General features: G+C 43.3%; 1 protein-coding gene across 1 annotated transcript; it reads left to right on the forward strand.

Annotated features, from left to right (window-relative positions):
• Window positions 1–208: 208 nt before the first annotated feature.
• On the forward strand, window positions 209–9,121 carry LOC128330541 (vomeronasal type-2 receptor 26-like). Its single transcript, XM_053263611.1, has 4 exons — window positions 209–1,012; window positions 1,260–1,481; window positions 4,396–4,522; window positions 8,220–9,121. The coding sequence occupies exons 1-4, from the start codon at window positions 209–211 to the stop codon at window positions 9,119–9,121; spliced, it is 2,055 nt and encodes a 684-aa protein (XP_053119586.1).
• Window positions 9,122–14,331: the final 5,210 nt, after the last annotated feature.

Raw genomic sequence — 14,331 nt, forward strand, 5'->3', positions numbered from 1 at the left:
ACTAGAATTAATCTTGTGAATGGAGACATCATCATGGATAGTCCAAACTGGTTTTATATTCCCTAAGATATATATTCAGTTTTTGTTGCAAGCATTGCATCTCACTCCAATACATTTTGTATCTTATTTCTCATATATATTTTAGCTTACTTATGGCTCCTTTGCCCCGAAGCATAATGAAATGATGCAGCACCATTCTTTTTACCGCATGGTCCCCAATGAAGCCACTCAATATATGGGGATTGTCCGATTGCTTCTCCATTTTGGATGGACCTGGGTTGGGCTCTTTGCTGTGGAGGATGGCAGTGGAGACCATTTCATGCAGGCCATGGAACCATTGCTTTCCCACAATAGAATCTGTTTGGCTTTTACACAAAGAATTCCAAGCAAAACACATTTTAATGAGGTGAAGGTACGTGACGGCATATTCTCAAAGCTCTATCTACTTTTCACAGAGAGCAAAGCCAGTACATTTATCCTCTATGGAGAAACAAAGAACTTTATGTGGCTGCACTATTTTATCAAAATAATAGCTAAATCATATCAGAACATCACATCTGTTTTCAGAAAGGTGTGGATTATAGCAGCCCAGATTGAGTTTGCATCCAAAGGCATTCTAAATGATTTCAATTTCCAACTCTTCCAAGGTGCCATTTTCTTCACCATTCACTCAAAGGAGCTTCTAGGGTTCCAGAAATTTCTGAAGGCCCTGGGACCTTATTGGGCACAAGGAGATGGTTTCCTCAGTTACTTCTGGGAGCAAGCCTTTGACTGTTCAATTCCAAATCCCGGGGAGCTGACAAAGGTAGATGGAGCATGCACTGGGAAAGAGAGACTGGAGAGCCTTCCTGGGTCTGCTTTTGAAATGGACATGACTGGCCACAGCTACAGTATCTATAATGCTGTCTATGTGGTGGCACATGCTTTGCACACCCTTTATTCATCCGGGTCCAAACGCAGAGCAATGCCGGGTGATAAAAAACCCAGACTTCAAGAACTCAATCCTTGGAAGGTAAGGTCTCCACAACTAAACATCTTTATTGACAAGAATAAATTACCACAAAGTTATCAGCAAATGCTAACCTGAATAACTGGGGAAATAGTGCTATACACATTATTTATTGATGAAAAATAAATATTATTCATCAGTAAATAAATTCATGAAGAATACATTTTGGAGGTTTCCTCTCCTCCAGAACAAAAAACTTCAATATGTTCTCATCCTTTGTTACCCCCCCTCCCCACTCTCTTTAAACTAGCTCCATCCATTTCTTCAAGGCACTTCATTTAACAATGTAGCTGGAGAATCAATGTATTTTAATGATAAAAAGGAAATGGTAGCTGGATTTGATATAATAAATCTTCATATATTCCCAAACGACTCCTTCCTTAAAGTGAAAGTTGGAAGGATGGAGCCCAGTGAAGGAAACCAGTTCATCATTAATAAGGATGTAATTTTGTGGCACACAAGATTTAACCAGGTATGTAGATTTTAAGATATTCTATTTGTTGCATGAACAACCCGGTAATACAACCATCAGAGACTTATTTCTGTCAGCTTCATCCATCCCCCATAGTGCTGATGCTTGTATTCATCTGGCTATCAACCAATACATGCAACTTTCAGGGTCCAAATATCTCAGATCCTCAACTGAGATATAACAAGTATAACTCTGAAAACTATGTTATATCTGTACATGACAAAGCTATGGTAATTCTGTGAAGGATCCAGAAGAGAAATGGATTTATTGCCACAGGAGGACTTGGCCATTTCTGGACTGCATTCAGACTGATTAGTCATGACTTAACCTCACTGAAATCAATGAAACCAGTTGGATATGACTAATTAAAATCCCATTCATATCAATAAGACTTAGTCATGACTAACTTAGTCTGGGTTTTGCCTCCTGTTTTATGGCCTGGTTTGCACAATTGTTCGAATTTCGGTTTAAGGCAGGTTATCAATGTAAGTGTGATTGTGCAAACCCACACTGTGGTAATTTATGACACAAAAGGAATATGAGATTCCCACCTTGACAATGAGTCACACAATCACACTAAAATTGTTAAACTTGTCACGTGATCCTAGGGAGGCGGTGGATGTCCTGAATCGGGGGCTGGAGGTCGTGATGGGTTGGATGTGGGCTAATAAACTGAAATTGAATCCGGACAAGATGGAGGTACTGTTGGTCAGTAGGAGAGCCAATCGAGATGAGTAGATTTGATCGGTTCTGGATGGGGTTGCACTCCCCTTGAAGGAGCAAGTACGCAGCTTGGGGGTACTACTAGACCCGGCTCTGCTTTTGGAAGCTCAGGTGGAGGCGGTGGCCAGGCATGCCTTTGCACGGCTTTGGCTAGTGAGCCAGCTGCGCCCCTTTCTCGAGAAGGCAGATCTGGCCACAGTTAACCATTCTTTAGTCACGTCATGGCTGGATTACTGTAACATGCTCTACGTGGGGCTGCCCTTGAAGAATATCCAGAAACTGCAGCTAGTGCAAAACGCGGCAGCTAGGGTTTTATTGGGAGCTGCCTGGTGGGAGCACAGCACACCCATTTTGAAAGAGTTGCACTGCCTGCCAGTTCATTTCCAGATCAAATTCAAGGTGCTGTTTTTTGACCTTTAAAGCCCTTAACGGTTTGGGCCCAGGGTACTTGAGGGACCACCTGCTCCCAAGGGTTGCTGCCCGCTTGACAACATCATCTGAGTGGGCTCTGCTCCGAGTGCCAACAATGAGGGAGGCTCTGCTGTCGTGCACTCAGGATAGGGCCTTTGCTGTTGCTGCCCCCAGACTTTCGAATGCTCTTCCAGAGGCCATTCGCTCCTCTGACTCCATCATAGTTTTTAGAAAGCTTGTTAAATCTTGGCTTTTTATCCAGGCCTTTACATGATTGTTTTATTGCTGCTTCTATGTGTTTTACTTGTGTATAGTTTTTAACTTTGTATTTTATAGATTTTAAACGAGATTGTTTTTATATTTTTTAAAAAAATATTTTTATTGTCATTTTTATTGTATGTTTTTTTAACTTTTGTAAACCGCCTTGGGATTGTTTTTAATTGGAGGAGAGGTCTATCAATGGCTACTAGTCGGAGGGCTGTGGGCCACCTACAGCCTCAAAGGCAGGATGCCTCTGAGTACCAGTTGCAGGGGAGTAATGGCAGGAGAGAGGGCACGCCCTCAACTCCTGTCTGTGGCTTCCAGCGGCATCTGGTGGGCCACTGTGCGAAACAGGATGCTGGACTAGATGGGCCTTGGGCCTGATCCAGCAGGGCTGTTCTTATGTTCTTAAAGGTGGTGTATAAATGTAACAATAAACAAATAAATAAATAAATAATAAACCTGTATTAAACCAAGATCCAGACAATCGTGAAAGGCAGAACTATAACATGACTGCTCCCAGCTGCCACACTTCACGGTAAAGCTGGGGTCAGATTTGCTGTCCAGCCACATCGATGGGCACGGGGGCACCATTTTGTACTCCCAGCACATGGTGATGGCCTTCCAGTTGGAGTGGGGAAACAGCTGCATAAGCAGCCAGCTCCCTTCACTGATTCTCAGTTGCTCTGGGGTGAGGCACCTGCCAACCCATCCCATTTCAGTGAGGGTTATCCTTTAGCCTTTGGGGGGCCAAGTAGGAATTTTTTGGGTCACACCTGATTGGCTTTGCGGGTGGCCTTTTTGCCTACTTCTCACTGATTGACCTGGTAGGATTTCATTGTTAGGCTGTTCGGTCACTTTGCAGGTGAGTGCGGGTTAAGGTAGGTTGTTTCATATTGGTGTTTGACTGGAAGACCAATTAAGGTGAGTGGAGAGCCAAGGAACAGCCCTTGTGGGTTTTGTCACCCTTGGGCTGGGATCTGCTCCTACATGGAGGCTAGCTGTGCCCACCACTCAGTGTTTTATAGGCTGGGTGGGGTGGGATAGGCTGGCTTTCCCTCAGAGGGGATAAAACCTCTTGGTTTTCTGGACCTGGTACCATGCTGAATCAACACCAGTCCTTTGCTCTGTTCTGGGCAGTCCTCCTTATGAGGCTGACCCACAGGGGTGGTGCCCACACACTATCTAGTATGTTCCTTGTTGCAGGTTATTTGTCAATTGAATTAATAAAGTTCCACCAGTCACACATGTCCTGTTGTTATTGGGGCCTGGGGTGTGCAAAATAATATCAGCTGAGCAACCATCTTCCCCCCTCCCCCGACCCTACTTTCCCTTATCCTACTGACTGCAAAATTTAATATCTGTTTAATATCACTAAGGAAAATCCTCGTCGAATTTCATGTGTTTCTATATGATTCTATCTAAATGGGATCCCCCCACCCTTTTTTGAAAGATCTGATCTTGAACAAAAGCCAATTTCTTATCTCTCATTCTATACCTTCTTCCTCTTTATGGAAAGGTGTTGCCCCTTTCAGTGTGCAGTGACTCCTGCCCCCCTGGTTTTCACAAGAAAAAGAGGGAAGGAGAAAAATTTTGCTGCTATGATTGTGCTCTGTGCCCAGAAGGGAAGATTTCCAACCAAAAGGGTAAGTGATAGGGTCCACCAAATATACAAGCAAATATTCAAGCATGGAAAGTTAATGCCAATAACAAAAGCAGCAATCTACTCATATGTTGAAGTAACTCGTGTATATGCTACAATTATTTATTTATCAAGCTGCCAAGAGGTTAGGAGAGTTTTACTGCTCTTCGATACTTCACAGGATATGCTCAGTGCCCAGAAGGGAAGATGGCCAAAAAAAAGTGTAGGTGATATGGTTCACCAAGTATTCAAGCAAGGATGGTTAAGCAACTCATGCATGTGTAGAAGTAACTCCTTACAAGGCCAGTATTTCTATAGCACATTGCCAAATGTGAGGAGACTCTTAATGCCCTCCTGAACCTGATGGGAAACCCAGGGAATGACCTTGCTTCTGTTGCTGTGTAGTAGTGTTCAGTTTCTACATTCATTTGGGAGGCCTCATGTTATCAGAAATCATCATGCATATGTTGCTCTTTCCTTTAGTTGAGGAAAGAGCTGGGAACTCCAGAACTGTAGAAAGGCACAGAATTCTCTTGGTTTGTCTATGGCCTCCTTCGGACGTCACACAGAATCTGAGGTAAAACCACCTCAGGTTGTCCACACATGACTTGCAGTTTTAATTTCTCCCTCCAGTCTCCAGAAGAACGTTTGGTTTGAAGTAAGTTTCACTTACAAAACTGAGGGTTTGGAGGCTGCAGTGTCTCATCTGGTTTGGGCAACTCACCTAAACTGGAGTCAAAGCCCTCCCACCACCACTTAAACTCGATTGGTTGGTGTGGCTTTCCTTTCTGGGTCAGAGGAAGCCAGCGCAGGTAGTTCTGCCCCCCTACTGCAGATCGTTATTGTCTGGGAGCACACTGGGGGTCTCAAAGAGAGAGTGTGGATGTGTTGAACCCACAGTTGAAAGGTGTGTCCGGAGGCTCCCAATAAGTTAGACTCTTTTCCCTCTTCACCCAATTTATTCTCAGAGTCTATTGCAACCAAAATCTAAAATAACCTTGATTCTGACTATGTATGGGATGGAATCTAGAACATTTGGGACACATAAGCATCAGAGATTCATGACATCACTCTTATTTTATAACAGATGAAGCTGTTGTATCTATAAGGAGCCAGCGTGGTGTAGTGGCTAGAGTGCTGGACTAGGACCAGGGGAGACCCGAGTTCAAATCCCCATTCAGCCATGATACTTGCTGGGTGACTCTGGGCCAGTCACTTCTCTTTCAGCCTAACCTACTTCACAGGGTTGTTGTGAGGAGAAACTTAAGTATGTAGTACACTGCTCTGGGCTCCTTGGAGGAAGAGCAGGATATAAATGCAAAATAATAATAATAATAATAATATGGAGCTGGTTTGGTGCAGCTTTTTAAATTCACTTTTTCTAAATCGGTGCCCTTCTGATTTGGTATTAAAAAAACATAGAGAGTGCAGTTGTGAATACATACTTATTGATTTCACTTAAAACTGTCTAAGTTACTTTCCTATATAAAGAGAGTAGGAAAGAAACAAAAGCTTCATAAATACAATTGATAACCTTCAATCAGACTTTATTTTAGAACTAAGAAATCACAGTTTTGCTGAACGGGGCCAAGAGTCAAGAGCTGCCAAGCAATTATTAGGGATTGGATTTCTCCAAGCATATTTATACAAGTCAGGTTTTTTACAAGCAGGTAGTGATGCACTGTGCATATCCGACCAGCAATGAGACGTTTCCCTGTTTTGAAAATGTCACAGGTTGACCAGCTTAGCTTCTATTGAACACAGTGTGCTGCTATTTCACAGTCTTTGCAAGGTATACACATTTCTACTGCAACTTCTCTTCACGTTCGTTTCACAGCCTGGCTGAGACTTCTACCCATGCCAGCAAAAAGTACCTTTCCACTGACATTTCAGTCTTCAGCTCTGTCATCCAGCTCCATTTTTATATAATTTCCAATACACTTCACAGAGATGGGCCTGGGGTGGGGGTCTAATTCTTCAACAATTCACCCTTTTGTGCTTTTCAGCACCACCAGCCCACAGTGCTGTTAACCCATTTTGATTCATATTGTATCACAAATTTCATCATCAGTCACATCCCTGTATTTTCCCTCTTTCATCCTTGGCAAAGCAAGGTACACAGCGGTTACATTATTTGCTGGATGTTCTCTGCACATTCAAGGGCAGGAACTGTTCTTTTAAAGGCAAGATATTTGTTGCAATGACACTATCAGGCCTATAACTAGAAAAGCAAAGTAAAGAAATCTAATTCCAAATTGTTCTAAACAAGTCCAAAAATATCTTTTTGCAATAATAACACTAATTACTCCACTGGTGTCTAGTCCACAATGGCAGTTGGTGAGACATTCTTCATGAAGGTGGAAGATCCTTGCTCTCCACCTTGCACAAAATCTCTAGCCTTCCCAACCCAGCCTTATAAGGGAGAGATTACAGCATATCACCTTAACTTTCCCTCCCTTCTTTCACTGGACACCATTTACCAGTACCCACTTTCCAGTTATAGGATTATGACATGGTGTACTGGGTTCCTTCTGCTGCGTCTCCTTTACCTCTGAGGAAAAAGACTTTAGAAATTCCATTAGACCCTTGCAGTAGTTAAGCATAACATCATCCATAATATCCTGAGGCAATTTTTGTTGGTCTACAAGACTTGAGCAAATAATCACAAGCACAAATAGGAATCCTGAACACTTGGGCATCTGAATACAATCAATTTGTAAGTTTACAAAAGGTACATAAGGTGGAGGATATCTGGCGGGTGTAGTTTTCTCTGACTTCCCTATCCCCACATTATAGGAAATGTTTCTCTGCCTTTTTCTGCAATATACCCACCAAACCTCAAGGTAATCTGAGGAGGTCCATCTCCAGTTACCACCAGTATGTCTGGTGACGACTCAGAGGTGGGCCTTCTCTGCTCCTGGGTTAAGAAATATACTCCCGGCAGAAATCTGTAAATTGAGTTTATTATTGTCTTTCAGGAGAGCCTGGCCTTCCAGGGTTTGTAATTTGTTGTAAATGTTTTTAACTTGCTGTAACCTGGTTTTCCAGGGTTTTTAAACTGTTTATTGTTTTATGGTGTTTTATAGTCTACGTTTTTAATTGTTAATTGATTTTAATTGTTTTGGTTTATTGTAAACTGTCCTGTGCCATTTTTGGAAGGGTGGTATAGAAATCAAATATATAAATAAGTAAGTAAGCAAGTAAGTAAGTAAATAAATGAATAAAATAATGTTGCTAACAAATCACACCAGTGGCACATACCTGCTGTGCCATAGTAGAGAAACCTGGGGTAAACCAAAATTGTGAAACCTGGGTGTTCATCCCCACTTTGCTTGAGTGAGGCATGATATGGCTTACTCCAGCAAGCCAGGGTAACAACTGAATGGGTGCAATGAGGTGGCCATCTTGTTTGACCCAAAGATGGTCTATTCACTGAACACAGCGTGCAGCCTCCCAACAGGCCCTCTCCTCTCTGCCAGCAGCATCCTGCAAGGATGCCAGCTCTGCAGTGAACACAGGCTTTTCAAGGCAGATTAGCAGGTCTTTAGACAAGTTCAAATCCACATCTGGAACCAGCATATATCCTTAATCATATTTACACATCAAAGCTCCTTCTTAGAACTAACTGGCTCAATTAACAAATGAATTGACAATTGAATGATCAGTTAGACACTTAGATTTTTCCTCTTCCTATGTTTCAGACATGAATGAATGTTTCAAATGCCCAGAAGATCAATATCCAAACAAGGACAAAGATGGATGCATCCCTAAAACTATAAGCTTTCTATCTTATGATGAACCCTTGGGCATCAGTTTAGCATCAGTAGCTGTTTCTTTTGCCTTGATCACAGCTTTGGTGCTAGCAACATTTATTAGGCATAAAGAAACCCCCATTGTCAAAGCCAACAACAGAGACATCACATATGCCCTCCTTGGCTCCCTCCTGCTCTGCTTCTTCTGCCCTTTTCTATTTCTTGGACAGCCGGGGATTGTGACCTGCTTTTTCCAACAATCTGCTTTTGGCATCATCTTCTCAGTGGCTGTCTCTTGTGTGTTGGCCAAAACCATCACTGTGGTTGTAGCTTTCATGGCCACCAAGCCAGGGTCCAGCATGAGGAAGTGGGTGGGGAAAAAACTAGCCAACTCCATTGTCCTTTCCTGCTCGCTTATTCAAGCAGGCATTTGTGCTGTGTGGCTGGGAACCTCTCCGCCTTTCCCAGATTTGGACATGCAGTCACTAACTGGAGAAATCATAGCAGAATGTAACCAAGGGTCCACCACCATGTTTTATCTTGTTCTGGGCTACATGGGACTTCTCTCCTTCACCAGCTTCACTGTGGCTTTCTTAGCCAGGAAACTGCCAGACAGTTTTAATGAAGCCAAGTTCATCACCTTCAGTATGCTGATGTTCTGCAGCGTTTGGTTGTCTTTTGTCCCAACCTACCTAGGCACCAAGGGGAAATATATGGTTGTTGTGGAGATCTTCTCTATCTTAGCCTCCAGTGCTGGGCTACTGTGTTGTATCTTTCTCCCCAAGTGCTACATAATTGTGCTGAGGCCTGATCTGAATACCAAGGAGCAGCTGATAAGGAGAAAGAACTAAATAGCTGCTCTTAAAGGCTGTTCCAATGAGCAGCCAAGCCCAGGCTTAAGCAGCCAAGCCTGGACTTTTCTGCCCATGAGAAACTTTGGGGTCCATATAGACCATTGCAGACCCGTGGTGCCAAACCCATCACCGAAGCTTGGCTCTTAGTGCAAATGCATCCTTAAACTGGCTGCCCCGTGTCAGGGCAAGCTACTTGCAGTTCGCAATGACATAGAGATGGTTAGCTCTGTTGTTCTGTGCTGCCAGTCATCTGCACTGGGGCTAACAGCCATCATGTGGGAGGAGGTAGTTTGAACTCTGCCTCCCCCCCCCGCCTGCCCACCCATGTGCAAAGTTGTGTAAATAGCCCCCTATTATATGTGTTTATTTTGTGATGTCTGTGGCATATGGATGTTGAGTCATCTTGGGCTTGTTTGGAAACAATGTTTTCAGTTACTAAGAAATGCTAGTGGTTTTTGGTATTAATAAATTGACAAGTGTTATGAAAAATGGCTACATTTACTGACTCAATGGACTTTATTACAAGGTTCGATTTGGCATGGAAATTTTGTCCAAAGCAAAATTTGAGTTTCGTGTAGAAACTTCTTGCAACATCTAAAGAAGTATCTGTACATATTTAAAATCATTTCTGTTCGTTAATTCATGTCTCAGGAAATTCGCATCCATCCCGTTTGGCAGAAGCATGCCTTGATCGGCTGATGGAGAAGGAAATTCATACAAAGGTCATGATGTTGAAGCTCGATCATACTGCAGACGTCTCCAAGATATTTAACTATGCTTGGGATAAATACAGAGTTGGTGGTCCATGTAGAGGACCTTAATTTGCAACCATTGCTGGAACTGGTCACATAAAAACACATGATCCCAGAATGTATGCCAGACATGTCAATGCCAGACATGTCAATGCCAGACATTGTCTTCCCTTGAGTACTTGCCCTGAGAAATTGCCTTGCCTTGAGGAACTGTTCCTACACCCGGCTGCCTGTCTTCTGCCCACAAGGGAATCTTGAAGTGTGATCTAGAGCCCCGGGGGGAACCCATGAAAAGGCCCAGTACTGGGTTGCCACCAAGCTAGCCAGCAGCAACCTGACCTCCCCTGATGATCTAAAAATTCAACATTAATTCTGACAATACCAATTCAAAATCGTGAAACCAAAATCAGATTGGAATTAAGACAACTAGAATTATCATATTGATTCTAGCACTGCAATTCTGAATTTTCCCTGCTAACTGAGCAAAGATGCATCTTTCTAAGTGTTGGATCTCTTATATTAAGCAGGGAGAGAGAGCAACCAGCCCTATGCAACTCCAGCAAAATATCCTTCCAGTGGCTGTTGCTGGTATCTGCCTTGTGTGCTTTTTTGTGGATGGTGAGCCCATTTGGGACACGGAATAATTCTATCTATCTATCTATCTATCTATCTATCTATCTATTAAAACTGTCTTTAAAACTTTTGTTGAAAAGCAATATCTAACTAGAAGTAGAAGTAGTAGTTATAGACTGCACCATCTTCATATAGCTGAGATTTGTGGCTCTCTGTTGCCCACTCTGGAGCTTGCTTTTCCAGTAACTTGAGTGCAGGGTTTTTGCGTGAGATCTAGTGGGATCTTGCTCACTGTGTGCCTTGCGCAGGAATGCATAGTGGTCCTCTGCTTTCTGGCTGTTCATTTGCAAGGAGAAGCTGGAGCCTCCCTTGGAGGCTGTGAATTGTCCTGGGTTGCAGGAAGATAGGTCTTGTAACTGTTCCCAGAGTGATAGTAGATAACACACCATTCCAAGCTTTCACTAGCATTCTGTCTGATCTACCTCATCCCGTAGCTGTTAACATTTAACCCACTGATGGTACAAACCAGTTGATGGGATTCCCCAGGCTTTTTCACCACTGACACTGAGTGGGTCAGAACCACTTGCTGTGACAGGGCACCTAAGAGGGAAAGAAAAAGGAGAAATATTGAGATAGGAGAAACAGCCCCGCAGTTATAATATGGAGCACAAAGTGAATGATAGAGGAATGAAATATAAAACCCAACACGCATGTGGAGGCAGTCAGTGCAACGATTATTGGTAATAAGGAGGGCATGGTGGAGGGACAGGCTGGAACTCAAAGGGATACTCTGTACTCCTGTACTCCTTGTTGGGAAGTCGCAGAGAGGTGAAAGGCTTGGCAGGCTTAAACAGGAAGCACAGATGCTTGGGGTTTGCATATGTTGATTTAGCATAAACGGGGATGGTATTAATCAGATTGCAAAACCCCCGAGAAGCCAAGAATCCTAGCTTGGACCATTGCCCTCCCTCCCGCCTTCTGCCCCAGTCTCTCCCGCCCTCCTGCCGCCTTCTCCCCAGTCCCTCCTGCCCTCCCCCACCTTCTGCCCCAGCCTCTCCACTTCTCCCCTTGCCTTCTGCCCCAATCCTCCACCTCAATTTCTGCTGCTGCCACCACCTCCCCAGCTGATCCTCCATTTCCTCCATTTCCCTGACTCTGCCTTTCCTCTTTTCTTCCTCCATTCCACCGAGTCTGCCGATTTCTGCCTGCCTCCCTCACTGCCACTCCCTCCCAATGCAACGGTTGCAGACATCCAGGTGCATTCAGACGCAGTTCCCTATGTGGTCGGCCGTGAGAATTAAATATATAGATTATTATTATTATAATAAATAATAATTAATAATATAGTAGCAATAAGAGGGTCCCTTGCTCTGAGAAGAATCACTAAGTAGACATCAGCAACAACCATGAGGAGGATACTGTGCTGTTGCTGAATAAAGATAGTCATAGAAACATAGGAATCTGCCATATATCGAGTCAGACCATTGGTCTAAGAAGCTCAGTATTGTCTTCACAGACTGGCAGCAGCTTCTCCAAGGTGCAGGTAGGAATCTCTCCCAGCCCTATCTTGGAGATGCTGCCAGGGAGGGAACTTGGAACCTAGATGCTCTTCCCCGAGCGGCTCCATCCCCTGAGGGGAATATCTCTCAGTGCTTCCACTTCTAGTCTCCCTTTCATATCTAACCAGGGTGGACTCTGCTTAGCTAAGGGGACAAGTCATGCTTGCTACCACAAGACCAGCTCTCCTCGCCAGTCCTGTCCTCCCACTGATAAATATAAGACAATCTTTGCTGAAAAGACAAAATGGCAGCTCAAGTTACATCGAGATTGAGAACTAGGCCTCAAACCAAAGAAGGTTCATCCACAAGTGTTTCTAGGAGGAGGACACTCTCCCTGGACCTTGTATCCAATACCAGTATATCCAATACTTCCCCTTTCCCTTTGTAGTTTCAGGATGTTATCCCATCACCTGCTGAATTGAAGGATGGTAGGATAGAATATGCTAGGCAGTTCCTTTGACTGCTCTACCTGTTCACTGACACAATTTATTTTGTGCTTCTTTCTTCTTTTCTTGTGGTTAGACCATCCATCTCCTTTCATGCAAATAGTTTATTAACCCAACACACACACACACACACACACACACACACACACACACACCCTTATTTGGTCCTCTATAATGAGTGCCACTACAAGGTTCCCCCCCCCCCTAGAAGTGAAGAATTTCCAGATATTTCCCCACTTCCACACATTCCATCCACTCTGCTTTGCAAGCCCTGGGATCATTTGTGTGCAGTGGATGTTCTGGGGCCATATTGAATGTGGTTACTTTGATGTCATATGTAGGCTGTATCCAGAGTAGTTAGTCAAGTTCAAGTTCAAGTTCAAGTTCTTTAATGTTACAGCCACAAGCCAAAACAGAAGAGAAAGATTACAGTTATATAATTGATTACAGTTATATAATTAAATGTATGTGATTAAAACAGGCTGAAATTAGAATTAATTAAAAAAATTGACAAAATTTAACAGATAATGATGATAAAAATTTAAAACAGTAAAATATCCTTATTAACCATCCGGTGGCGTATATTTATGGCAGCAGCACATGAATCAGTACCATCGAAATAAATCAGTCATGGCTAACTAAAATGCCATTAATTTCAAACCCCCAGGGGTCCCAGAATCCTACTCACAGGTATTTTCAGCATTGGATAAGATCAGATTGGATCCAACATTTTCATTGATCTACACCCCTACCATCTAGCTCACTATGGTCTACACTGACTGGCACTCAGTGACCCTTCAGTGTTTGAGGCCAGAGTTTCTCCCAGCTCTACCAGGACCTGTGGTTGCAAGCATGAACAGAATTTTCTTCTTTGCTAAGCAGGATCCACCCTGGGTTGCAGTTGGGTGGGTGACTACATGTGAACACTACCTCTAATAAGATATTCCCCTAAGGGAATGGGACTGTAGCTCAGTGGTAGAGCATCTGTTTGCATGCAGAAGATCCTGGATTCACCACCTAGCATCTCCAGGTAGGGCTGGGAGAGAATCCTTCCTGAATCCACTGAGAGTTAATGTCGACAATACTGAGCTAGATGGACCAGTGCTCTGGTGCTTGGCATAAGGTAGCTTCCTGTGTCCCTATCTCAGGAATGGAACCTGTGGCCTCCTGCATGCAGAGCAAAATCCAGACGTTTTTCCACTGAGCTATCCCCTCATCTTAGGAAATAACTTATTTGTTGGAGTTTGCTCAGTGTGGAAATCTGGAACTCCTTTCCCACTTTTTATTCCCTTAAGGGACAAAAGAAACTTGTGGCCAGGTTGAAAAACATGTTTGTCTGTCAGTGGCCTTTGAGAATCATCAGACTTAGCAGAAGAAATGAACCTCCCTGTAATTATCCAAACCACACTTTTCCTTGACTGCAATTAAGTGACTTTCAGCAGGTGCTCGAAAATGGCTATTATGCAATACTTAAAGTGCTTATAAATTCTTATTTCACTGAGATTGAAATATGGTACGTAGAGAAAGAGGTCAGCAGGGCTCTTTCATTTTGATGTCTTAAATTATTTCCTTCCGCTTTTATTGGCTGAATGTGGGAATATACTCTCTGCTGGCTTCCTAAGGCACGATGTTCTTCTAACCTGCAATAGCAAGAGATAGATAGATAGATAGATAGATAGAGAAGTCAGAAACATTCTCTTTGGAGAAATGCATTGCCAGAGCCTTCTGTCATGTAGGATAAACTATTTAAGTCACTACAGAAGGACACTGGATAGTTTGTATCCAGAGACAAGCTTTGCTGCCAAGACGATGAGGGCCAGAATGCTGCTTCTGCTGCCTCCCTTCATTTGTGTGGCAAGTACAATGAAGTGCCTTGG

Source organism: Hemicordylus capensis, chromosome 6, assembly GCF_027244095.1.
Source record: "Hemicordylus capensis ecotype Gifberg chromosome 6, rHemCap1.1.pri, whole genome shotgun sequence".
Taxonomy (NCBI): domain Eukaryota; kingdom Metazoa; phylum Chordata; class Lepidosauria; order Squamata; family Cordylidae; genus Hemicordylus; species Hemicordylus capensis.